Source organism: Penicillium verhagenii, assembly GCF_028828195.1.
Source record: "Penicillium verhagenii strain IBT 33310 chromosome Unknown utg000004l_segment0_segment0, whole genome shotgun sequence".
In the NCBI taxonomy this organism is placed as follows: Eukaryota; Fungi; Ascomycota; class Eurotiomycetes; order Eurotiales; family Aspergillaceae; genus Penicillium; species Penicillium verhagenii.
The window spans coordinates 583,112-607,699 of record NW_026643168.1 but is presented as its reverse complement, the minus strand read 5'-3'; the positions used below and the strand labels follow the sequence as shown (position 1 = coordinate 607,699).

The window sequence follows — 24,588 nt, the reverse complement described above, 5'->3', positions numbered from 1 at the left end:
ATGGCAAAGAACGCGACTGATGTAAGAAGATACATCTTAGGACCGGAAAGTGAGGAGACACTTTCCAGCTCCAGTATTCTCGCGGAGGCCTATGAGCTTGGTGGACAATGGAAGAAGGCCGAAGTGCTCCAGATACAGGTGATGGAGACCCATAAGCGGGTGATTGGGCCAGAGCATCCTCACACTCTGACAAGTATGCATAATCTTGCATTGACCTTCTTAAATCAAGGACGATGGAAGGATGCAGAAGAACTACAGATACAGGTGATGGAGACCCTTAAGCGGGTGACTGGGCCAGAGCATCCTTACACTCTAATGAGTATGCATAATCTTGCATTAACCTTCTTAAGTCAAGGACGATGGAAGGACGCAGAAGAACTACAGATACAGGTGATGGAGACCCATAAGCGGGTGACTGGGCCAGAGCATCCTTATACTCTGATGAGTATAGGTAGTCTAGCCTCGACCTTCTTAAATCAAGGACGATGGAAGGAGGCAGAAGAACTACAGATACAGGTAACAGAGACCTATAAGCAGGTGATTGGGCCAGAGCATCCTAATACTCTGAACAGTATACATACTCTGGCCTTAATCTTCTCAAATCAAGGACGATGGAAGGAGGCAGAAGAACTGCAGATACAGATGATGGAGACCTATAAGCGGGTGACTGGGCCAGAGCATCCTTATACTCTGACCAGTATGCATAATCTGGCCTCGACCTTCTTTCATCAAGGACGATGGAAGGAGGCAGAAGAACTGCAGATACAGGTGATGGAGACCCATAAGCGGGTGACTGGGCCAGAGCATCCTTATACTCTGATGAGTATAGGTAGTCTAGCCTCGACCTTCTTTCATCAAGGACGATGGAAGAAGGCAGAAGAACTACAGATACAGGTGATGGAGACCCATAAGCAGGTGACTGGGCCAGAGCATCCTGACACTCTGACGAGTATAAATACTCTAGCCTCAATCTTCTCAAATCAAGGACGATGGAAGGAGGCAGAAGAACTGCAGATACAGATGATGGAGACCTATAAGCGGGTGACTGGGCCAGAGCATCCTCACACTCTATTAAGTATAAGTTGTCTAGCCTCGACCTTCTTAAATCAAGGACGATGGAAGGAGGCAGAAGAACTACAGATACAGGTAACAGAGACCTATAAGCAGGTGATTGGGCCAGAGCATCCTGACACTCTGACGAGTATAAATACTCTAGCCTCAATCTTCTCAAATCAAGGACGATGGAAGGAGGCAGAAGAACTGCAGATACAGGTGATGGAGACCCTTAAGCGGGTGACTGGGCCAGAGCATCCTTACACTCTAATGAGTATGCATAATCTTGCATTAACCTTCTTAAGTCAAGGACGATGGAAGGACGCAGAAGAACTACAGATACAGGTGATGGAGACCCATAAGCGGGTGACTGGGCCAGAGCATCCTTATACTCTGATGAGTATAGGTAGTCTAGCCTCGACCTTCTTTCATCAAGGACGATGGAAGAAGGCAGAAGAACTACAGATACAGGTGATGGAGACCCATAAGCAGGTGACTGGGCCAGAGCATCCTGACACTCTGACGAGTATAAATACTCTAGCCTCAATCTTCTCAAATCAAGGACGATGGAAGGAGGCAGAAGAACTGCAGATACAGATGATGGAGACCTATAAGCGGGTGACTGGGCCAGAGCATCCTTATACTCTGACCAGTATGCATAATCTGGCCTCGACCTTCTTTCATCAAGGACGATGGAAGGAGGCAGAAGAACTGCAGATACAGGTGATGGAGACCCATAAGCGGGTGATTGGGCCAGAGCATCCTGATACTCTGATGAGTATGCACAATCTTGCATTGACTTTGCAGTCCATGGGCCGGGAAAGATCTGCCCTAGAGATGATGGATGAGTGTGTTCAACGCCGAAGCCAACGACTAGGTCCTGACCATCCAGGCACACTTTCCTCAAAATCTACTCTCAACGAGTGGCGTCGAGTGGTCGAGCCTTCTTCATCTACGAAGCTTGCGAAAGGAATATTTGGAACACGGAAGGACAAAAAACCCGTCATAAATTCCACTCATTCAATACCGGAATCCACGACTGGTCTTCGATTTAAGCAAGCAGTACTTTCACGTGTTCTCTTTCGCAGAAGGTAGAAACTGAGGGTTTCTATCTCTTGCCCTTGGAGGGGAATTTCCTTGTGTTGAAGAGCAGGCGAAACATTCTTTTTTGTGATGTGGAACCAAATAAGAGTATACATCCAATTATTGATTTAACCTTGGATTAATCCATGTAGAAGTTCCTAAAGCTTTCTTTTCATACCTAATTCGCGAAATACACAGTGAAACGGGCTCGGTACGGTAGAGATGGAATATGATGAATGCCTGATGGAACGAATGTGGAATAGATAATTGATATCAATAAGGGATGCTTGGTGAAGGCAAGTTCAGGAAAGTGGGTCAGAGCAACAAGAACGGGCAATCGCCACAATAGTTGTTCTTACGCTACTATAACGATGAAATTTCTGCCGAGATTCTGCAGCAGTGACCCAAAAAAGGTTGGCGTACTTCGAGCTTGATATCCGGGAACCAAGTCGTAAGAGACCAATGAAAGTCGCAGTGAATCATAGTACTGTGTCCACAGGAAGAAGAAGCAACTTTGCCTACCAGGATCAGTTCTCTAAGTAGACAATTCAGCCCTCTATTTGATGTCAAAGAAGTGTGAGCGAAGGCTGCGTACGGCGGAGAGGCCAAGATGAAAGGAAAATGAAGATGGAGGAGGAAGGGGGTGGGGGGAAGAGATCTTGTCAGATTGTCTCGAATCTCGATCAACCCCTTTGCCTGGTGACTGGTTTCTTCGCATGAAAGATTCTATTAAATTCCAAGCAAATTACGGTATTATAACAGTGACCCACCCAGTGTTACAGCCTCGGGGTTCCTGGGGTATGGCTAAAATTAGACTGGGGAATGAAAGTCTAAGAGTGTAGAGGTAAATCTGATTTCGTATATTAGTACTGTACCATATTTCTATCTAGTTTTTGATATTGCGCCAAAGTGCTGCTATTTTTATTCACGTTTTGCGTCTTTGTCCTAGGTACTGTAGTAGAGTGTCCCATGGGAAATCCCCAGATCTGCGTTAAGTCTTTGTTCCTATTGTGCTACTCCTGGGTGTTGTCGAAATAGGTCTATCTAAGAAGACATGGCATTACGCAGTACCTTACTCGAGACTTCCCTTGAAAGTCCAAACGATGTTTCACTATCGTACCTTCAACGGAGAAAAGCATTATTTATACACAATGTGCACAAAGCCAATGGTGGTTTCTGGATCCATATGTGGTCATATCAAGTATTGAACATCCATTATCCATTGTCACTTCTTTCTTTCCAAATTCCATACAAAAGGCCTTTGATGCATTGTCCCATCAATCTAATTGTAGGAATACAATTGTAGACCCTTGTCAACGCTTCTTTGATCTTGACAAGCCAGCACCATGAAGACGAACTACTTAAAGACCTCGATGTCCTCGACTATAACCTCCATCATCAACACCACATCTACAGATTCCAGAACACCCTTCATCTATAACATCCCGTTCCATCCATTGGAACATTTTGACTAACTAGAACCAAACCCTATATACATCAACATGTCCACCACTACTGAGGCCGGCGAGAAGCGCGAGGGCTCTCCTAAAGAGAACGAAAATACCAAGCGACAGGCCCACATGCCAAGCCAGTCCTTCTACTTCAAGCAGACAAGCGATGTCCCCGAATCCCTCCTGCAGCAAGAAATCTGCAAATACATCATTGAATTCCTAGACACCGAGCTCCAGGAGAGCTATCAGCTTGATGCAAATGGTAAACGCTCAAACCATGCTGTTGCCAAACTCTTTTTCAAGCACCCGCTGAAGGAGGATACTCGCGATGCACCTGCTAACACTTTAGGACTTATGATCGACCTTTCGGTTCGAAATATCGGCGGAGTTTGGTTCAAGCGATATGTCGTTTCTGACCTTGAAATCAAGACTTTCACTCACGCCGCGCATAGACTTGCTGTGAAGACTGTCGAAGTTCCGCTCAATGCTGCCTACCCTGATATGAAGGCTAATGATTTTCTCCAGGTCCTCATTGACAAGCAGATGCTTCCTTGCGGATTCAACACTGATGGCGACGCCGTTGGATGCCGAGATTTTGTGTAAGTTCTTTCTTTCCCCTTCTTTCCCCCATTCTGTCCTACTACATGCCGAATCTCACACTAACCATTGTTTCTACCAACAGATCCCAACTAACATTCCGCCTCAATGAGAAAGGCTTGCTAAACATCACAGCTGACAACCGCCAACAGATCTTCGGCGCCTTCAACGCCAACTACGGCCCCGAGAAGGACGAGGCCCGCTACGCCAAGACACCCTACGCCGCCTGGAATTCTGCATACACGGATCGACACCACGAGATCCAAGAAATCGAATATAGAGGCGATCGTAAGTTGTTCCTTTATGCTCTTCCCCTTGCTTCTGGGACACTACTAACATTCATTCTCTAGGTGTTATTTGCGATGGCTCGGAAACCGAATATACTTCTACTTCTGCCACTTCTAGCTCCAAGGGAAGCGCTAGCATGGATACCGGTACTGGATCCTCGGGTACTAACAAGGCTTCTCCCTCTGCGGGTGGTAATTCTTCAGGCGCGCCTAGCCCTTCGCGCTCGGCGGGAAGCGCTAGCATGGATACTGGTAGTGAGTCTTCTGGTACCCCCAAGGCTCCTCGCTCTGCGAGTAGTGGCCCTTCGGGCGCGCCTAGCCCTTCGGGCTCAGCGGGAAGCACGAGCATGGATACTGGTAGCGAGTAGATAGTTTGGACGAAGATGAAGAATATAGAACATAGAGGATAGAAGATAGATCCATAGATTCACCTGGGCAGGCCGCATGGAGATTGGGAATTGAACTCTCAGATTGCATAGAGATAAGATTAGATCGATCAGTCAAAAATTGAATTTGTGATTTATAACTTTGGGAATGAGCATGCGTTTTGGAATTCTACCTTCCATGATAGAAATGTAATGCGATTCACTTGAGATACAAGGTACCCTCGATGGTATCTAGTAATGATGTCATTATATTGACTTGTTAGCCCTAATATAGGCATTGGGCAATAATTCAAAATTCCATCGGAGGGGAGATGATGTAAGAATAATTGACATCTGGATGGTCGTGCATGCAGGATGTGTTCGATGGTGGAAAGAGACCATACTACAAATATTATTTCTTATATAGATGCTACGCCAATAGGATTTTTAGCCGCCTAGAGTCCAGGACTATCAATTGATTGAGGGATACTTCTAGTAGTAGAGCTTTGAAATTTCCCCCGTTTTGAAATCCTGGGGTATAAATTGAACTTTTTCATCTCTTCTCTTCTTCCTTCCTCATCTTCTCTACCACTACTGATCTCCTCTGACAATTTATCAGCTCCAATTCTACCTCGTGCTGATACTGATCCGTTATTTCTCATCTCCGATCCAAACTTTCGAACCGATTTTCGAAATACTTCCAAAACCTCACGAACGTTCAACACGATGCCTTCGTTGAAACTCATTGACCCTGCGCCCAAGCGCCCCAAAACCCCGCTGTCACTCTCCGATCCCTCCGACCAAGCAAAACTCGAGGACCTGCGGAAGAAATTGAAGGCACTGGAAGACAGTGTCTCAATTCTGGAGCGAGACATGAAGAGCAGATTCATTGTAGACTGCATTCAAGATATCAAAGATTCCCATGAAAAAGAACACTGGCTGGTCGAGGCTACGAGCAAAATGATAACCGAGACAAATCCGCACGCAAATCCGCCCGCAAATCCGAAGTCTGACGCTGCGAAGTTCCTCATGCCTGTGGTTCAGGATGCGGTGAGCGAAACTTCATGTAACATCGACGATGGCTTGTTCCATATCAAGAACCTAGAGAAGCAGCTGGAACAGGTGGGGAAAAACATTAAACTAGTGTTGGCGGCTGTGGATGCAGCTACAGATGAGTAGGCTGACCAGCATTTCATGCTGGCAAGAAACAACTGTGGCTTGTGTGTGTTGTGTGTTTTGTGTGTATTGTTTGTGGCTTGTGTGTGTCCCATGTTTCTATATTTTCTATATTTTTCTATGCATTATCTCTGACTTGAAATTACAAGGAGAGTATATTGTACTCTAGATGGTCTTGCATATAGGATGTGTTAGAAGGTGGAAAGAGACACATACTACAAATGTTATTTTTCATATAGATGCTACGCCAGTAGGATTTTCAGCCGCCTAGATTCTAGGACTATCGATTGATTGAGGAATACTTCTAGTAGTAGAGCTTTGAAATTTCCTCCATTTTGAAATCCCTGGGGTATAAATTGAATTTTTTCATCTTCTCTCTTCTTCCTTTCTCATCTTCTCTCTCATCACCGATCTCTCTGACCACCAATCAGCCCCCTTTATACTGCTGATACTGATCACTTGACTCACATCTTTGATCCACCTTTTCGAAAGCGGGTTCGAACTACTTCCATTTTTGAACTACTTCCATACATACCATCTCGCAATCTCGATACAATGTCTTCGTTGGACAATACCGATCCTCCACCCAAGCGCCGCAAAACCCCGGTGTCACTTCCCGATCCCTCGGTTGAACAGAAACTCGAAAAGCGGCGGCAAAACGTGAAGGCATTGGAAGATAGTATCCAGAATCTGCAAAGCACGATGGAGTGGCGATTCTATCGATTCAACGTCAAACATATCCAAGATGCTCACACCAAAGAATACCACCTGATCGAAGCTATGAACGCCGAGACCGCAACTCCAGGCTCTAAAGGTGAAAAAGCTCTGATGACCAGGGTTGAAGATGCAGTACGTGAAACTTCAGACCTCATCGATCTTGCTGTGAGGAACTCCAAGCGCCTAGAGAAGCTGATGGAACGGGTGAAAAGAGACCTTAAGCTAGTGATTGAGGCTGCAGACGAGTAGGTCAGCCACCACTTTTTGATGGCAAACTACAGCTGTGTCCTGTGTGCCTTCAATGTTGTGTGTCATGTGTGTCATGCGTGTCATGCGTGCCTTGCGTCTATGTGTCGTGTTTCTATATTTCTTACGAGGTATCAGGTCTGACTTGAACTTGCATGGAGACTTACATTGTACTCTGGAGGGTCAACATACGATTTATATTAGTACTATTTTATTCCTGGTGAGCAAAGCTTTTGGCTCGCAAGTTAATTTCTCTACGCAAGTCCAATAGGAAGTAGCAGTCTCTACAGTAGTCAGAAGCCGCCACCCGAGCTTCATCTCCCACGTTCCATTCTGCACCGGCTACTCGCCCTCCGCTCCCCACATGGGGGCTACCTACGTTCCTACCAATTTTCCGACCTCCTTGGAATCACTGAGCTCTACACACGGATCTGTACGAGATCATCAATATTTTATCTCTTATTACTACATAGATGGGCAACTCTCACAGTTAAAACCCACAGAGGCTATGAAAGCCCTTGGGAGGTTAATGGGAGTTAAGGCTTTACCGCTCCTTCTAGACATGTTTTGAAAGAATATCACCCTTATCATGATGATTCATCATTCACGCTCCGCGACTATAAATTGAATATTTCGATCTTTTCCCTTCTTCCTTCCTCATCATCTTTATAAAAATTATAAATATACAAACTCTGTGAAGGGTTTCCTGAACCTTTACTATTTATATGGAACAAAGGTTTCGCTTTTTACTCTATTTATAAATTTATATTATACATACCACTGAACTGCTCTATGACCACCAATCATTTCTTTTCAACGTTGACAACTCTTCCAAGCCTTTCCAAAAGACACCTGGATATCTGGGTTGATAAGACCCTTCCATCGAAAAGCATCAACCCACATGCAGATCTACAAAAAAGCGCCGAAGACTCCTTACAGATAGCCCCTGCCTTGGCAGTCTACCTTCTGCGCCAAGTTAGAGGCCCAGATTAAGGTCCTGACCCCTGGGGACCGGGCTGCCCTTACCGTCTTCCAACCCCGTTCTGCCTGTTAAGCAGGCTCGAGCCCTTACAATTGTCGTATACCGGCTGGCAGCAGAGTTGCTGGGGGAGACCGGGGGTCTGAGAGGGGTGGATGTGGATGGTGCGGAGGAGGTTCTGGCAGGGGATGAGGCCGAAAACCCCTGCTGCCAATTCCCGAGGCTTCGGAAGAGAAGAAACATGGAGAGTTGAGAGAATTTAGACACTTGGGGCTACACAGTGTCACTGAGTTACAGCGAGATGCAAACGATCTCCACAAAGAGCTGTGTACCTGGATGCCCTCTTTGCAGAGGATGTGAGACATGAGAAATGCGCCCTACAAAGTTGATCGTGCATCCAATGCCCAAGATACCGAGTTCCTGCGCGAATTGATTGCAGCAAAGGTCCAATTGTTCGCCGGAGAAGAACTGTCATGGCAGACACCTGACCTTCCGAAGATGGCAAATGCCGGCATCATTGATAGATGTGTGTCTGCGTGGTCTGCTGGGACGAATTTTGTACGAAAGGGACTCGGGGATGACAAGCGGCTGCAAATAGACGATTTGCCTGATGATATCCAGTATGGGCTATGTGCTTGATGCAGATACTGAAATGGAAACATCGACCGGAGGGAAATTGTGCACTTTTTTATTTAAGAGATTCATTGTCATAGCTTTGGTGTCCGAAGCAATTCGAATTCAGTTATATAGGCCAGGTACAAATAATCGACACCAACGCCGTAAGATACGCAACCACCTGCAAAATCATGTCAAATAATAAATCAAACCCGATTGCCAAAAGAGATACGATATAAGTCAAATATCTGTTAGGGGAAGATTGTCGCCCAAGAAACAAATATAATAGTCAAAGACCCAAGTAAAAGATGTCGTTCGGTTAGCTCTGCTCATTTTCATCATCGCCCTTGCCCTCATCCGACAGCCGAGGGCTCAGCGTAACCATGAGCCTAGGCTTATCCCATAAGAAATGGACCTGCTGATTTGTCCAATTGGCACTTTCAGGACTCAGCGTTAGGTCGAAGTGGAATAGGAGTTTGCAGAGAATAATCCGGATCTCGCAGTATGCCAGACTGAGTATAAGGTTAATAATATAATCCAGCACGATCAAGTATGAGTAACCAGCTTACTTTTTTCCAAGGCAGTTCCGTGGCCCCAGACTAAATGGCTGCAACACATCCTTCTTATCCTCCGCGAAGCGTCCGGTCTCGTCAAGCCAGCGCTCGGGAAGGAAGTCGTGCGGGAATGTGAAGTTCGACGCGGAGTGGTAAGATGCGTAGTGGTGGCATGCGACCGTTGTCTTTTAGATTCAGATGTTAGTGAAACCATAGGGTTTGGAATTTTGAAACGAGTAACGTAAACGCACCCCTTCCGGTATGTACTGGCTGTCGACCGTTGATCCGCCTGCGGGAACGATGCGGGAAAGGCTTGTCACGAAGGGTGGGTACATGCGGAGGGATTCCTCGATCACGGCGCCCAGGTATGTTAGCCGGCGGCGGTACGGAAGGTGATGTCTGTGTCTTTGGCGAAGGCGGATCGAATCTCGGCGATGAGTTGTTGCATGGCTGGTGGGTGGGTGGATAGGTAGTAGATGCAGCCGGATAGAAGGGTTGCGGATGTTTCGCTTCCAGCGATGATGAGGCTGGTTCGTGTATCATGTCAGTGTGTTGTTTGTTTGGAGAATTATCATGAAGGGTGAAAAGGGGCTTACATGAACGCATTGGCATGAATCTCGGCCCGACTCATAATCTTTTCGCCATCTTTATACTGCCCCTTGTCCTCACTTAGTCCATTCTGCAAGATAGCCGACATAAAATCCGGTCGGGAGGTACTAGCATCCAAGCGACGATCGACCTTCATCGCGCTCAGATCGAAGTGTGCTCTTGCTTTGCGCTTAACCTCGGCTGGAATCAGGGCCGCAAGCATAATTTTCAAGAGAGAGAACTGTTGCACGACGCCAGTGATGGAGATAGCTTTGATGGAGCTAAATATCAACTGGATCCACGGGTGCAACTGGCTATCCTTGAGACAACCGAAGGATTCACCAAACATCAAATCGCCAGTAATATCAAAGGTTGTAAAGTTCATCCATTCCTTGATATCAACCAGCGAATTGATGTTGTCACCCACCTCATCCCGCAACTTGCTAATCAAAGTATCCACGTACCCCGTAATCAATCCCTCCTGGTCCCGGAGGGCGCGATCCGAGAACGCATGGGCCAAGAGTCGTCGCTGCCGAGCATGGACACCGTGATCTATCGCGCATACGAGATTATCGACCCCATTCGCCGGTGGAACGTAGTGGCTTCGGTCCTTGGGGAAACACCCACCAGGCCGATCGCCGTATATATCTCTGAAAGCCCGCGCAGTGTTGAAAGCCAGTTCCGTAGGGCCGATGCGTACCACTGGGCCATAACGATCATGTAAGGCGGTGATATCTAGATGGTTGTAGCCTCGCAAGACAGACAGCTGCAGTGGAATGCGGGAAACGATCCAGGACCGCGGGCCTGGGAATCGGCTTAGCGGCGAGAAGTAGAGCTCATATATGATCGACTTGGCGAGCCAGCAAAGGACCTAGAATTCCGGGACCAGAGTGTTAGTTGGTGTCATGTCAGCTGAGCCCGAGGGAATGGAACGCGTATGGAACAAAGCAGATTGGAGGGTGCTTAGTATAGAATGAAATCGAAATGGGGATTGGGATTGGACGAGCTGAGTGATTTTGTAGGGTCCTGCAGATTGCACCCTGACGGCGTACGGGGACATGTAACTTACCAGACACCCTGCAGACACGACCCAGAATAGGATACTGGATGGTGTCCAGCTCAAAAGCATGGTGAACAGCGATTGAGGGTGGCGGATGAATCTCAGGGTCTTGGAGATTCCGACGTTCTGGTTATTTACTCTTTTCAGGTAACATCCAGTCCTTCGGGAATTAAGATGGTTGGGATTTCCCTGTAAAAGGATTTATTGAAGTATGAAGCCGAAGTTGCACCAAGAAGTAAGAAAATAAGAAGGGTCAAGTACGAGGAAAGAGGGGGACGGGACCTTCCATTGCCAAACAAAGAAGGCTTGCGCCAAAAGTGTGATACGGCGCGGTGTTTGCTCTGTTTTCTGCTTAGCTTCGCCATTTGTGCTCTTTGTGCTTTTTTTTGTGCATATTCCCTCTTGCCTCTTATGGAATTCGTGGATTGAGATGCGATTCATGAAAAGACAAGAACGAAAAAAAAAAGAAACTCCTGGATATTGCTAAACTGACCATCATTAATCTACATCCCCGAATTATCCCCCTTTCAGCAGTCCGATTCTCCACACAGCTAACCGGAGGTATGATAAGCATGTTCCGGCTTCTGACCGTATACGATATGCAGATTGCAATAGGTGTGGACGTCAGGATTTTTCAGGTCTCTACGCACACCAGCCAGGAAGACCTGAGTTTGCAGATTGGACCATCCCAAGACACGCGTAAACAGTGCCAGCGAGTAGGATTCCACGGCCATCAACAGGGAACACAGATTGTATCGGCCAATTTGCTTTTGTATGGGATCCGTAGGCCACTCGCTAGACGGGACCTATTAATAAACCAGTCAGTGCATATCATACTAAAGTCAAAAATGCCATAAAAGTATAGCTGGGAATGCATCTTGTGTCAAGGATCAAACGACAAACGATATTAAATCTCGCGATTAAAAAAAAACCCTCGAAAAGAGGACTCGGGTATTTGAATAGGTCGTACCTTGTACACCTCATCCCTGACATCTTCGAAACCAGCCTCCACCAACCGCTGCCCGTGTCCCTCAGCGATATTCATAGGCCGGTGGAACGCCTCACTAGCCTCATGCAGCCGGCCGAGGAATTCGCACAACATCGGCGCCAGAGGCATGGAGTCGTCATCCGACCTCAACGTAACCTCAAACTCCTGCAATTCGACCCAACCACCTGGTCGCAAATGCTCGTGGGCCTGAAGCAACAACCGCGGCCAGTCGGCGATGGCCCCGCCGAGATCGCGGGCGTGGATGAAGTCAAAGGGCCGGTTGGCGCTGAACAGCCAGGGCGACTCGGCGTCGTCGACGTGGAACCGAAGGTTTGGGGGCACCCAGGATGGCTGGATCGGGCTGAGGTCGGTGCCCATGACCTCGGCGCTGGGGTAGCTGTCGGCGAAATCGATGGCCCAGATGCCTGTGCCGGTTCCTATGTCCAGGGCACGTTGGAGGTTTTGGTTGATTGGGGCACGGAAGAGGGCCCCGCTGAGAACGAGATTGCGAACGTGGTGAAGTAGATCCTGGCGGTCTTGTTCTTGATCGTCGTTCGGCAGAACGTAATGGCCTTCGCGGTAGGAGTGGTACCGTCGGCCGTTCTCGTATGAGTAGTCTTTCACGTCTGAAAGTAGGGAGGCCGTGTGACTGGACGTGTCGGAGAAATATTCATCGTCGAACACGGAGCTTCCCCCTTCATGCGTGGATGCTTCATCAGATATATTCTCAGAGTCGTCTGTTTCCACTTCCACCTCCGGTGTAGTTGGCTGAGACTCGGACCCAGACAGTAAAGACCCGGACGATGGGACTGCCGACAGAATTCGAGGTGACGATAGTGGGTGGGAACCACTGGCTTCACCCGAGATCGAGATTGTTGGACCAGAAACTTGCTCCGTCGGGACTGATAACATACTGCCTTCATCCTCACCATGCTCGACCTGTGAGAGCCATGAATGTGTGCTTGTGGAGACTGGGGTCAACTGTAGGAACGATGAAATTTGTGTCGCACCACATCCGGTTTCTTCGGGTATAGAGGCAAGTTGAGGCGATAGCGCCAGTATATGACCTGTTTCATTCTCGCCGATAGGTTGGAAATCTGGATCTGGATCAGAAGGGAACGACGGAAGAGCTGGTAAGCCAGTCTCCTCATAGAAAGAGCCAGTCTCGAATGCCGAAAATGTATCAAGAGACAACTGTAACCCTGAACCATCCGTGTCGCCGACACCTGGTGTTTCTACCATCAGTAGCGGCTGGAAAGTCAAAGGTGACGGGGATAAATGAGCTTCATCGGACTCAGACTCAGGCTCGAAAGAAGCGTTCTCCAAATGCTGGGACTCTGGGGCCTCAAAATTCAGAGGTGACTCCATCCTACCATTCCCAGGAGATGCAACACTCAAGGGAGACTGAGCCATGGGGGAAGAGTGCAGAGGCATATCCATGTCAGACTCTGAAGTATCTGAGAGATAGAAATTATCATGATCAGATTCCATCTCTGAATCGAGATGCCCGGCAGAAACCAACGCGCGAGCATATTCATGGCCAGCAAATCGAGTCATTCTGTCCCACAGCAAGGTTTCTCAATTGAACAATCAGATAGCGAACGAGCCTGACGTCGTACAACGTCAAGATTACTCTGGCCACTGAGGGTTTGAGTTTAGGAGAAAGGTAGGACTCAGTAAGCCACTTGGTCTGCGTCAATCAGTCATTAAAACTGCGGCGGAATCGGGGGGATGGTCGGGAATGTAGGACAGAAGGGCAAAAAGCCCCGACCTTGTATCCCATCGCGTTGGTAGCGATCAGCCATTTGGACTGAGCGAGTACCGAGAGACTGGTTGATCCGAGAGAAATGAAATCATTGATGGAAAATGGACTGGGGGTTTGCCAACCTGCATCGATCCGCCGTTGGCCCTAATCCACTTTATGCCAGAAATCGTGCGCTTCTGGGAGAAAAAACCAACAAAGTATCAAATTTTCTGGCTGTTTGAATATCATGAATGACAAATTGAATAATTCAAGGTATTGTTCAAAAGGAAATGCCTGGATTGACAGGGGGGTAGTGACAAGGATGGGAAGACTACAGATTGAATGTGGCGCTATTGGAAGTTCGATTCTTTGTTTTCATGCTGACACCAACTTTCCTCCACCACCCAGCTGGTACTTGCGCCCCATGGAAATCAGCGAATTTGGAATCTACTCCGTTGCCGTGGCGCCTCTGGAATTATTGTGGGGAAAATGGGAGAAAAAAATCAATGAGCCATTTTGCATTTCATCGCTTGATCGAGAGGTCCTCAGACGACCTACTTCCTTTAGTTTCAAATCTCCATATTGAGGGTATTGCTATCTCGTTTCTCATTTACGCGCCAATTCTTTCATAAACGCTGCTATTCTTCCCGGAAAGAGGATTGGGATTATTATGAACCATTGGGATTTAACCCGAGCCAGGGCGAGGGAAGCGGGAATGCTCCAAGACCCGCCGCCGGGGTGGTTCAGGAGCAGACCTCACTTGTAAGCCGGCATCGATCACGGATCTCGCCAGCATGCGCCAGTGAAGCTCTTGGTTAAAAGTAGCGAGATTTTCCAAAGCCTCAGCCTGCATCTCTGCTCGCAAATCGTGCTTGTTTCTGATCAGAAATCCATGCTCAAGGTCGATACGTAGATCGAGAACATCATCTTGGATGAGCTTAATAAGTTCCTGGAGGAAGGGAGAGCTAAGCCCAATTCGTTGGCCGACCTCAGCCGGAGAGAACACGGCAGCCATGGAGTCCAAGCTAGCCTTGCTGAAAGGGACAAGATACTGGTGGATGGACTTGTTGCGGATCATTTTGTAAAGCTCGGAGACGTGGGACCGAAGGTGAAAATCAAGAAGATAGTCCGCACGGTAGGCCTCTAGAATTTCAATGCAAGGGCGGAATTTGCTGTTGCAGAAAAACACGACGGCACGACGGATGTGAGGTTCAAGCTCAAGGAAAGGACGGAAAGTGCTATTATCAAGGACGCGGGCCTGCAGTTCATTGCGGTCCATAGAGGCCAGAGCACAGAGACCACCATAGACGGCTACATCATTGGCACTGATCACATCATTGTAGGTTTCGTCTCCCGGGGTAGAGGGCACATTCATAAAAGTCTTAGCAGCGTCAAGGTACGACCCTTGCTTCATTTGAGCCAAAGCAAGTGAGACTGCCACCTTCGGCTGAGTTTCCATCAGTACATCAGGCATGGTGTGGTTGTTTTGCAGCCGGTGCACCTGGGCTTCCACACCAACCCAGTCGAAGCGCTCGATAGAGACGGCCATGAGCTTGAATAGCATTGACTCGATGTGATTGGGGGTGGTGCAATAGTCACGCATGCGAGTGTACGACTTGGCCGCTTCCCATAGGTCACCCGTCTCATAGTAGTGGTTACCCAGATCCTCATTGCCCATCTATTATAATCAGTAAGCGAGCTCACCCAGAGAAAGAGAACACTATGCACTTACGCGAATGCTTTCCTTAATCAAATTGTTCTTGTATCCACGAAGTTCATGTTCCAATCGATCCGTATGGGCTTTCACGCTCTTTTGAAGGTTCTGGAGCCACACCGAGTCCAGAAAAGCACCTTCTTCACCTGGAGCGACCTCTGCGAAAGCACGAACTGCCTTTTCATAAAGCTTGACATCTTTGCCAGATTTGGCTTCAGCGATAGCGAGTCTCAGTGCGTCAGCTGCGAGCACGGTGGATGTAGTTCCGATGAAATAAAGGCGGTTGAAACGGGTGCGTCCTGGGTTCACAGGTTAGACTATACCGTACATGGACATAGTATTGTCGATATAGGCATTACTAACCGGTGTAGTTCTCAATGTATTGCTCAAGGTCGAATTTAGGGATCTCTGTCAAAAGCCACTTGTCAGCATCCACACCCCAGAGCTCTTATCGGTATACCCCGCGGGAGGCTCCGCGTACCATGAACTTTGTCTCGAGGGGCGACTGGCTCGTCGGCCACCGCGCTAGCTGAGGTTCCATATGCGTCATTTGAAGCGGAGAAGCTTGCCCGCTTAACCGGAAAGGCAACAGGCGGTCTGAGATCCATGTTGGCTGTGGTGCCGCTGAGACATCCACTGGCCCTCGAAGATTGCTGGCGGTGTCTGAAGGGATTCGAGAGGCAAAAGAACAGAATAAGTGCAAGATAATAGTATAAGACCTTGCAGAATTGATATGAAGCTTCGGTACAAAGCTGAAGGGATGAAAATGGTTCTTGAAGATGCTGATAAAAGAGGTCGCGTTTGGTCATTGCTCGTGGAGCTGTTGACTGGTTTCTGACTGACATAATGTTACCGCATTGTAGACCGCCTTCTGACCCCACAGAGCAAGCGTACTTGGTAAGTCAGACTGTCAGAGTAGGGGATCAATAACGTCATACAATACATTGCTATTTTTAACCAACATTTCAATTTAGGAAACAAGGGTCAAATCTAGGCCAACCCTCAATATCAGTCATTTTCCTATATGGCAATCAATACAGATAATTTGCTTTGCTAATCCCTCTGCCAAATACGGATACCTTAACCTCGGAACTCCGCAGAGCCTCGGGACTGTGAGTAATCACAAAATCATCGGAGTTCAGAGCAACCTCCAACCTTACTTATAGCCTTGATGCCGAATACCGACAGCTCCAAGAACTTTTAATTTATTGATTACGCGAACTCGGTCCATTGTCGCGTATTTAAGATCTCCCTATAAACCTAACATATGCCCCTTTACCCTTCAACTCTTATTGCCAAAAACACCCAATCAAACAAGAATCATAAGAAGCAAAATGCCTAATCAGCAATCCGTTGCCCTCGTCATGGGTGCATCCCGCGGCATCGGCCGCCAGGTGGCTATAGATTTATCAAAAGCCGGCTACGCAGGTGCGACCATGACCTACCCACCAGCTGAACCCCGAAACTAACAATGCAATCTAGTAATGCTGGCAGCTAAAACAACTTCAGATGCCAGCAAGACTTCACCATTCCCACCAGATCCCAATTCTTCGCAATCTACCATCAACACGGTAGAACGCGAGATTCTGGAAGCAGGAGGCCGCGCCGCAGCCATCGCAGTGGATGTTCGCGATGCTTCAGAAATCCAACATGCCGTTGACGAGACTGTCCGTTTGTTTGGCAAACTGGACGTTTTGGTGTATAACTCTGGAGCCATCTGGTGGTCTTCTGTGGAGAACACACCTCTAAAGCGCTTCCGGTTGATGCAGCAGATCAATCCAGAAGGTCTATATGCGACTGTGCAGGCCACATTGCCCCATTTTGAGAAGAACGGGTGGAAAGGAAGGATCGTGGTGGTTTCTCCTCCGATTTACTCGAGGTTCTTCCGCGGCAAGACTGCCTATGCAATGGGTAAGTTGAGTCACCGGTTTTCGATGCGATGGATTTTGGCTAAAATTGTAACATCAGGCAAGGTTGGAATGAGTGTTCTGGTCAAAGGCCTAGCTATGGACTTTGTGCGACAGGGTCGGACAGAGATGGCTATTACGAGCATCTGGCCAGCATCGGTATGTACTAATAGTATTGAGCATGCCGAACGGTAATAAAGAGATTGTGTATGACTGACAAACGCAGTCCATTGAATCAGCTGCAACCGAGCACAACAAAGCCTCCGATAAGTCATACAAGAAAGACCTTAGAAAACCAGTACGTTACTTTGGTATTCAAATGCAGATTCTCGACTAACAATTTCTAGACCATTTTCTCTAATGCAATTGTGGAAATGCTGCGCGCTCCAGTCAGCACCGTGAATGGGCTGTTGGATACAGATGAAGATTTCCTTCGCAAGTGCGGAGTTACGGACTTTTCTAAATACTCGATTATACCCGGATCTACGCCGCGTCGAATCATGCCAGCTGAATTTCCTGTCCTGGAAGTTGCAGAGCAAGATGATGAAGGGCAGAGGATGGACAGCACAGTGCTCCGGGCCAAAATATAGGCTTTTATAAGAAAGAAGGAAAGAATATCTGTGAATGCTAGTAATTAAGAATGAATATAATTCGAGATGTCACAGATTAATACAAATATTGAAGTAGATAAAGCATCAGGCATCGAGCATGCTGACTATTGAAAAACAAGAAACCATCATCAAAAGAACGCTTAATGCAAAACTGGATTAAGGGAAGAAGCGCAAGAACTCCTGTCAATCATCTCTCAATCGGGATGTGGCCGGTCAATATTTAGACCAGGGCAGCAAATCCCGCAACAATGCTACCAACGAGCAGGCAAAGCCCATAAACATTTCCCATATCCACAGCTAGCAACCTGGGCGCACCGCCCGTTGCTGTGGAGGTACTTGTAGCAGTCGACGTGGTATTAGTCGTAGCAGCCTTCGCAGAAGGCTTAGCTGTAGCCGTAGCCGTAGCAGTAGTAGTAACGTTCACGCGGATGGGGTTCTGAGCACCACAGGGGTGATCAGAGCGACAATCCTCCTGGCAGATAGCATCAGCACACTTTGCAACACACTGGTTGTTGGCTTCGGTGCAAATATAGTATGACATTGTCTGTGAGAACTCGGTAGCGTTGGGGGAGACACCGTTGCTGCATTCGCATTCGTATTCGAGGGTTTTCTATATCAAGAAACAGTCAGAAGATTCATCTTGGATAGTACTTGAGAATCACTTGTTTAGCGTTTGATCTGGTATGCTGGACTCACCGGCGAGCAGTTGTTGACCAGGGCTCCGGTCGAATTGGCCACTTGTAAACAGAGGATTGGGCAGGAGTATATTTGGGAATTGCACCAGTTTTCTGCGACATGGTTGTCTGGTGTTAGAGTTGGAGCGTTTCGGGTGATTGTCTGTTTGATGCTGATACTTACCACGCTCGGGTAGGGGCACTGAGTTTGGGTCGATCGTGGGTGTGTACTGGCCGCTAACCATGGTGGCGGCCGAGGCTAGCAGAACGGCAAGAGTTGACAACATATTGGTGCGATAAGGATAGCGTCGGCGGAATATTCAGGTTGGAAGGATATGGAGGAAGTTGGGAACTGATTTCAACGCAGGATTTAGCAAAGAACGTCGGGAATTTGCACCCCAGAAGGTAAAAATAGCCTTGGGGTGGATGGAATGAAGGGGGAAGAGTCCGTTTGCCCCATCGACGTTCTAGAACTCACGTTTGATGAATGCAAAGTTGGGATGGCTATGTTGAACTCTTGAGCTTCAAGGTAATAAATTGAATAAGTGACATTGGGGGATGAAGTATGTCATATATTGTAGCTTCAAGTTGAATGTTTGTACCCTTTCAAGGTATCGAAATGAATGGCTGGGAAACAACAAAGCCACCTGGACACTGGTAAATAGAATAAACCCTTGAAGGAGTCAAAGTAACATTGAAAACCACAACCTTGGAACCCTGTCGGATCACACGCCCTCGTTTGATGAAATCTGTATTGGATCTCCAGGAATCCAAGTACCCAATCTAGGGCCCAAAGCACCCGGTATCTGCCTTCCTAGACTGTAGAAGGTGATACTGCATTTTCCTGTCAGCCGCATGGGATCGTCACTAATGGGGAGATCTACTTTCTATAGCCGAGATTGAAAGATGCATCTGTAATAACCCGAAATGCTTTTATAGTTGCCAATCAGTCTCGAGGTCGTTTTTAAAACAGCTCTGAGAAACTATGAGTACCTGGGGGCAAAGACACATATTTTTGAAAATTGATGAGCCTCCATCCTCAGCTACCCGCTCACATGTATATATCACTGACATAGGATTATTCCCCGCCGTCCCTTCAATTGATGTTGAGGAAAAAGTACCCCCGGACTAAAACTGAGTACCATACTTATCACCTGGGCATTTTCATTGGGGCTGCCTCAGGTCTCACTGCAACAATCGCGAAAATGAACACGAAAATGGGATGGTGTCTCAGTCGAGGAGTCCAGATGATCGTCCAACGCCTTACCTGGTCAGGATTAGCGCAATAATCCTGTTTATTAGTTTATCCCTGACAGGTAACCCTTGAGTAAGATCGATGCATGAATTTAGAAGTAATTAAGATATTGCAAGAAGCAGAGCACTATACTGTAGAAACATAGGCATCAATACGAAGTCCTATATGCAAAACTCATGTTCAAATATTGTAAACAATCCATGGACATTCTTCACCAACCCAATCCGGGCTAAACCCCGCTTACATAACCTCCCCGCAAGACAAGCAACAGCAGACAATCCGGAACCTCATTAAACTTTCCACCCGCTAAATAACTCTTGCTTGGACTCGGTCCGTTCAAGGTAAGTCTCTCACAAAAGTCCCTTACCCACACCGCGACAGCGCAGTGATCCAGCTCCCCCTATTCTCACCCCTTATCCCCCGGATCCGCCCTGGCAGCTACCCCCGTTTTCCATGTATCAACTCTCCCCGCATGGGGGGTAGGGGGGGAAAGGAAAGGGCGGTCCGACCACTGCATCTATCACATCAACCTCCACACCTACATCTCCACAAACCGCCAACAGAGCAAAACAACCAACATTGAACAACACCAAGCTAACCACAATGCAGCAGCACAACCCACCAACACAACCACACCACCATCTAATGGATGGAGTCAGCTCCTGAGGAGGCCGGTCCGGCGCAGTCCCCCCTCCCCCACACAGATCCCGATCCCACCCCCATCCTCGCCACAGATATCCCCGCGCCCTCCCCCTCGCCCTCGCCGCCCCTCTCCCCCAAACAAACCCCCTCATCGCGCCCCCTCTCGGCCGTCGTCCCGCCATACTGGCAGCGGCACGAGCGTAATGCGTCCCGCGCCTCGCAGAGCTCTCTTGCGCGCTCCGCGCTGATCACGCTGGAAGACCACACGGCTGATCCGGAGTGCGAGACCAGTCGTGGGTTGTGGGCGCAGAGCGTCTTGATCGAGGACCATGTTGTTGTGCAGGGGAAGACGGGCGTGGGCGCATACGTGGTGTGGAATTGTAGGATTCAGACGCTGGATGTGAGTTGTATTTGGAGCGTGGAGCGCGAAGCAAGGAACATACTGGGCTTTTGTGCTAATTTTGTTGGTTTGGACCAGGGAGGGCCGATGGTTGTTCGTATGCGGTGTGTTTTGTTCTTTTTGATTGCGTTGCTTGCGCTAGGCGATCGTTGCTGACGCTCACTGGTTGGTTTTGATAGGTACTCCGAGTTTGACGATCTGCGCAACCGCCTCGTGTCTTCTTTCCCGCATGCGAAGAATGCGCTTCCTGCGCTGCCGCCGAAGAGTGTATTCTGTATGTTGTTGTCGCTTGAATTGGATTTATGGGCTGGACGACGGGACGCGTGGCTAATGTGCATGGTGATATAGATAAATTCCGGCCGAAGTTCCTTGAACAGCGGCGCGTTGGTCTTGAATATTTTCTCAAGTGAGTAGTATGCCTGAAGAGCGACTCCCTTTTTTGATACCGAGACTGAGCTAACTGAACTGATCGTCTCATTGCAGCTGTGTGCTCTTGAATCCGGAGTTCTCGAGCTCGCCAATCGTTAAAGATTTCCTTTTCGGTCGGATGTCATAATGTCTCTTTTTCACTCTCACCACCTTGCGGATAATCTTGGTTCCAATATGGACAAAACAACGTCAAATCTGTGTACTATCATGATTTCGAGCGCACCGTCTTTACTTTGGAGTTTGGAGTCCGAACTCCTGCATATGAACATTGCACATTACATTTGAGAATGGATTTCATAACACTTGAAATTGTTTCGTCAAAGTCTTCCATATATAGTAGATAGAGCATGTGGGACTGGAGATAGTGTAGCACGGAACAGCAAAGCAAGACATGGTTGCTATGGCTGTGCTGTGGATTAACGAACTTCGACATAAGAGACATCTTGCGAGTAGAATTAGTCGGCTGTGGAAAGTGTGACCTGAATGAAAAGACAAGAGCTGCGACTGCGACGATCGTGAGGTCCGATATATTAAAGACCTTGCTTACAAGGAGTCCCTTCATAACAAAAAGAAAAAGAAAAAGAAAAAACGACCTGCGCTATGATACAACGATAAAACTTTCAACTATTATGATACAGCAATAGCGGGCTTGATGGCCCCGGCGGCCCGCCCGGAAGACTTCCAGCAATACTATTGGCAGATAAAAGCGTACCATAGGACCCATCATAGGGACGAACCGAACTTAAGAACCGTAACGACAGAGGTGGGGCCCTCCTTCTCATCTACAGCAGCCGTTGAATCCTCGGACGGGGCCGGTGATTTCGAGTTCTTCGACTTGCGCTCGCGCAGCAAACTGCGCAGGTCAGTCCATAGCATTTTCCGCAAGCTGATATTAGCCATGTGCATCATAGCCAGCAAGTGTCTGGGGCCGGGCATTCCGTCCGGAAAAACAAGGTATAGCGGCGAGTCCTGCGCGGCATCGGGCCGGAATTTATCGTGATACGCCTTCTTGCCGTGGATGGGCAATCGCGTGAAGGTGTGGCCGTACAGGTCACGCGTGATGTTAGCTATTGGGCTGCGCATGCCGCGGACGTCGTCCGGCAGCAGGGTGCGGGAAGGCTCGAAGCCGAAACCAAGGTATGAGATGTCGGCGCGATTGAGCAGGGCCATGGCCGCGACGATTAGAAGGTCGGTTATTCCCTTTGGACTGCCCGGTGCAGCGATGCAGGGGTCGATATGGTACCCGTTGCAGCCCAGACGGCGCAGAGCGGCGAAGCCGTTGATCTGGCCGTCTGAGCCGCGGCTGTGTACGAATGTCATCAGGTTCGGAAGTGCAAATGGGTCGTATACTGTGATGAATGCTTGAGGCCCTGTTGAGTGGTTGCGCTCGGCGCGCCAAGCGTCATAAATGGCGACTAGCTCTGATTGGAGCTGGGTGTCTGTCCCGTGCATGGCTGGCACATAGAGACCTAGGGTTACCCCTCCTTTTTGCGGGTTGAGTAACTGGCGGTTTTGGACTGCGATGCGCTTCCCGCTTCGCTCGAGAAGAACCTCGTTTGTCTGGGGGTTTAGCACGCGCTCGGTGCCGAAGCGGATGCTTGTCCATTTTGCGGGTTGAGCTTCGACGTAATCTCTCACAAAGGATTCGCTTGCTCCCATGAAAGCAATGCCCCAATGATGGCGTTTCCTGTATTCGGCAAATTCGTCCAACAATTCCCTGATGGCGATGGGGTCTGGGTCGCAAAGAGGGTCTCCACCTACGATCACCACCCGGTTTTGAACCTTAAATGATAGTGCTGCTGTCCGTGCTTTGTTCACGAAAAACCGGTAGCTGTGGTCCAATATTCCCATGTGTGCCACGCGACCATATTGTTCTGTCAGACGCTGGATTGCGGTCATTGTGGAGAAATCATCTAAGCTGAAGACATCGCCCTCTTTTCGGTTTTGGTTCGCGTTGATCGATTCGGTATTTTGTTCCGGGCATGCGACCGCGGTGGAAGAGAGAGAAAGTGAGGCACCTGCCGTATCGCCGCCATACGAAATGCTTGGGTTCCTGAGAGGAGAATTCTGAACGTGGGATTCGACTGTAGTCAATGTGCGACTGCTGCTGGTGATGGAGCTACCATCAGAAATAGGTGCTGTGCTGAGACTTGTGCGGAGATGATTAACCAATACATTGGTAGCCTCTAAACGATCATTGAGGCTGGGAATGTAGAGCTGATCAACCAATGCATCGCCTAACTCGGTCAGCAGAGCGGTTTGCTTGGCCTGCTTGGCTTGCTTCAGTTGCTTGGGCTTGGGAGCGCGTCGAGTCCGTTTCTTCTTCTCTTGGAGTGAGGATACTGGGGTGAGTAGTTTGGAATCCGGAACGGTGGTGACGTTGGAGGGCTGCCAACTCGACGTGGTGATAGTAATGGGTGGTACTGGTACAGGCCCGTCGGGGAACGAGGATGAGAGGGACATAGCAATGAAAAATGGAATTAGAGATGATAAACGAGGAGAAGGAGTGGACCGAGATTCTAAGATCGAAGAAAGTTTCTTGACAAAGGAAGAAAAGTGAGGATTGAATGTGGTTGACCAGGGAGAAAAAAAGTAAAGCGCACAGAAAAAAGGCAAGCGCAGGGTTTACACGACATGACACCTCCTCGAGCCTTCTACTTCTACGTTTGTTATGTCCTACGGTACTTATGAAGGTTCCAGGTCTAGACCCAAATCCAATCACCGAAGTTCCATGGAGTTTATGCTGGGTGCTTCTTTTTTTATTCCCTATCGCGACAATAGATCATTCAATTGGCCTCTTGATTTTTCTTTTTTTAGTGTTCTATTTTCTTCTCTACGCTGCATGCCAACGGAGCCCAATATAGATCCGGTGGCTGACACGGTGAAGATGAGCCCCATGCGGGTTTCGGCGATATGAAGAAACAAACCACTCATTGGTAGAAGTTACGATCTACATTAAAGACAGGGTTGGGGTGGGGCTGAACCAAGGAAACCAAGCAGTCAGATCCAAATATACCTCATTTAGAAAGAGTATGGAAGGAGAAGAAAGAAAATGTGGCGTAGAGATGGAGGTACGGTAAGGTAAGAAAGATTGGTAAAATACGTCAAATCTGAACGGAAGACAGAGTGTTTACTGAAATAGGAAAATGACAGTGAAGAGAGACAAACCAACCAGAAATGCTGGTGCCTGAGATGCCAAAAGGAATGACGGCATTGGTACTTGAGGTTGCAAAATAACGTTCAAACCAAGCATTAAAGTGGGTCGCTTGGCAAGCTTATGCATTTTCAGGGTCTTTTCTTCTCAGTTTCAAGATTCTCCGAACTCCAAGCGTTTAAATTATGGAGAACCTCTTGCTTTGACTGGTTATATGCACCGATATGTGGCAGCCTTGTCGTCTGACTTGATACCACATTGCTGGCCTTAGACTAACCTGAAGTGGTACACAGTGAGAC

At 48.2% G+C, this 24,588-nt stretch overlaps 11 protein-coding genes across 11 annotated transcripts; 6 read left to right on the top strand and 5 right to left on the bottom strand.

Annotated features, from left to right (window-relative positions):
- Positions 1 to 3,638: 3,638 nt before the first annotated feature.
- N7466_003158 (uncharacterized protein) lies at positions 3,639 to 4,839 on the top strand (the record flags this gene model as incomplete). Its single annotated transcript, XM_057162555.1, has 3 exons — positions 3,639 to 4,186; positions 4,270 to 4,472; positions 4,535 to 4,839. The coding sequence occupies 3 exons, from the start codon at positions 3,639 to 3,641 to the stop codon at positions 4,837 to 4,839; spliced, it is 1,056 nt and encodes a 351-aa protein (XP_057023670.1).
- Positions 4,840 to 5,562: 723 nt separating this feature from the next.
- Positions 5,563 to 6,015, top strand: N7466_003157 (uncharacterized protein; the record flags this gene model as incomplete). The annotated part of the gene is made up of 1 exon (XM_057162554.1): positions 5,563 to 6,015. The coding sequence occupies one exon, from the start codon at positions 5,563 to 5,565 to the stop codon at positions 6,013 to 6,015; it is 453 nt and encodes a 150-aa protein (XP_057023669.1).
- A 552-nt stretch (positions 6,016 to 6,567) lies between these two features.
- N7466_003156 (uncharacterized protein) lies at positions 6,568 to 6,978 on the top strand (the record flags this gene model as incomplete). Its single annotated transcript, XM_057162553.1, has 1 exon — positions 6,568 to 6,978. One exon carries the CDS (start codon positions 6,568 to 6,570, stop codon positions 6,976 to 6,978), a length of 411 nt encoding a protein of 136 aa, XP_057023668.1.
- A 1,339-nt stretch (positions 6,979 to 8,317) lies between these two features.
- On the top strand, positions 8,318 to 8,593 carry N7466_003155 (uncharacterized protein; the record flags this gene model as incomplete). Its single annotated transcript, XM_057162552.1, has 1 exon — positions 8,318 to 8,593. One exon carries the CDS (start codon positions 8,318 to 8,320, stop codon positions 8,591 to 8,593), a length of 276 nt encoding a protein of 91 aa, XP_057023667.1.
- Positions 8,594 to 9,134: 541 nt separating this feature from the next.
- On the bottom strand, positions 9,135 to 10,840 carry N7466_003154 (cytochrome P450; the record flags this gene model as incomplete). The annotated part of the gene is made up of 4 exons (XM_057162551.1): positions 9,135 to 9,308; positions 9,375 to 9,573; positions 9,720 to 10,582; positions 10,781 to 10,840. The coding sequence occupies 4 exons, from the start codon at positions 10,838 to 10,840 to the stop codon at positions 9,135 to 9,137; spliced, it is 1,296 nt and encodes a 431-aa protein (XP_057023666.1).
- A 482-nt stretch (positions 10,841 to 11,322) lies between these two features.
- N7466_003153 (class I SAM-dependent methyltransferase) lies at positions 11,323 to 13,250 on the bottom strand (the record flags this gene model as incomplete). The annotated part of the gene is made up of 2 exons (XM_057162550.1): positions 11,323 to 11,577; positions 11,742 to 13,250. The coding sequence occupies 2 exons, from the start codon at positions 13,248 to 13,250 to the stop codon at positions 11,323 to 11,325; spliced, it is 1,764 nt and encodes a 587-aa protein (XP_057023665.1).
- A 938-nt stretch (positions 13,251 to 14,188) lies between these two features.
- On the bottom strand, positions 14,189 to 15,825 carry N7466_003152 (COP9 signalosome complex subunit 1; the record flags this gene model as incomplete). The annotated part of the gene is made up of 4 exons (XM_057162549.1): positions 14,189 to 15,181; positions 15,236 to 15,516; positions 15,581 to 15,625; positions 15,699 to 15,825. The coding sequence occupies 4 exons, from the start codon at positions 15,823 to 15,825 to the stop codon at positions 14,189 to 14,191; spliced, it is 1,446 nt and encodes a 481-aa protein (XP_057023664.1).
- A 726-nt stretch (positions 15,826 to 16,551) lies between these two features.
- N7466_003151 (uncharacterized protein) lies at positions 16,552 to 17,714 on the top strand (the record flags this gene model as incomplete). Its single annotated transcript, XM_057162548.1, has 5 exons — positions 16,552 to 16,645; positions 16,700 to 17,128; positions 17,186 to 17,283; positions 17,351 to 17,422; positions 17,472 to 17,714. The coding sequence occupies 5 exons, from the start codon at positions 16,552 to 16,554 to the stop codon at positions 17,712 to 17,714; spliced, it is 936 nt and encodes a 311-aa protein (XP_057023663.1).
- A 241-nt stretch (positions 17,715 to 17,955) lies between these two features.
- Positions 17,956 to 18,696, bottom strand: N7466_003150 (uncharacterized protein; the record flags this gene model as incomplete). The annotated part of the gene is made up of 3 exons (XM_057162547.1): positions 17,956 to 18,345; positions 18,432 to 18,523; positions 18,594 to 18,696. The coding sequence occupies 3 exons, from the start codon at positions 18,694 to 18,696 to the stop codon at positions 17,956 to 17,958; spliced, it is 585 nt and encodes a 194-aa protein (XP_057023662.1).
- Positions 18,697 to 20,313: 1,617 nt separating this feature from the next.
- N7466_003149 (PX domain-containing protein YPT35) lies at positions 20,314 to 21,262 on the top strand (the record flags this gene model as incomplete). Its single annotated transcript, XM_057162546.1, has 5 exons — positions 20,314 to 20,706; positions 20,785 to 20,810; positions 20,886 to 20,980; positions 21,055 to 21,112; positions 21,190 to 21,262. The coding sequence occupies 5 exons, from the start codon at positions 20,314 to 20,316 to the stop codon at positions 21,260 to 21,262; spliced, it is 645 nt and encodes a 214-aa protein (XP_057023661.1).
- Positions 21,263 to 21,858: 596 nt separating this feature from the next.
- ergS lies at positions 21,859 to 23,598 on the bottom strand (the record flags this gene model as incomplete). Its single annotated transcript, XM_057162545.1, has 1 exon — positions 21,859 to 23,598. The coding sequence occupies one exon, from the start codon at positions 23,596 to 23,598 to the stop codon at positions 21,859 to 21,861; it is 1,740 nt and encodes a 579-aa protein (XP_057023660.1).
- Between the last annotated feature and the right edge of the window lie 990 nt (positions 23,599 to 24,588).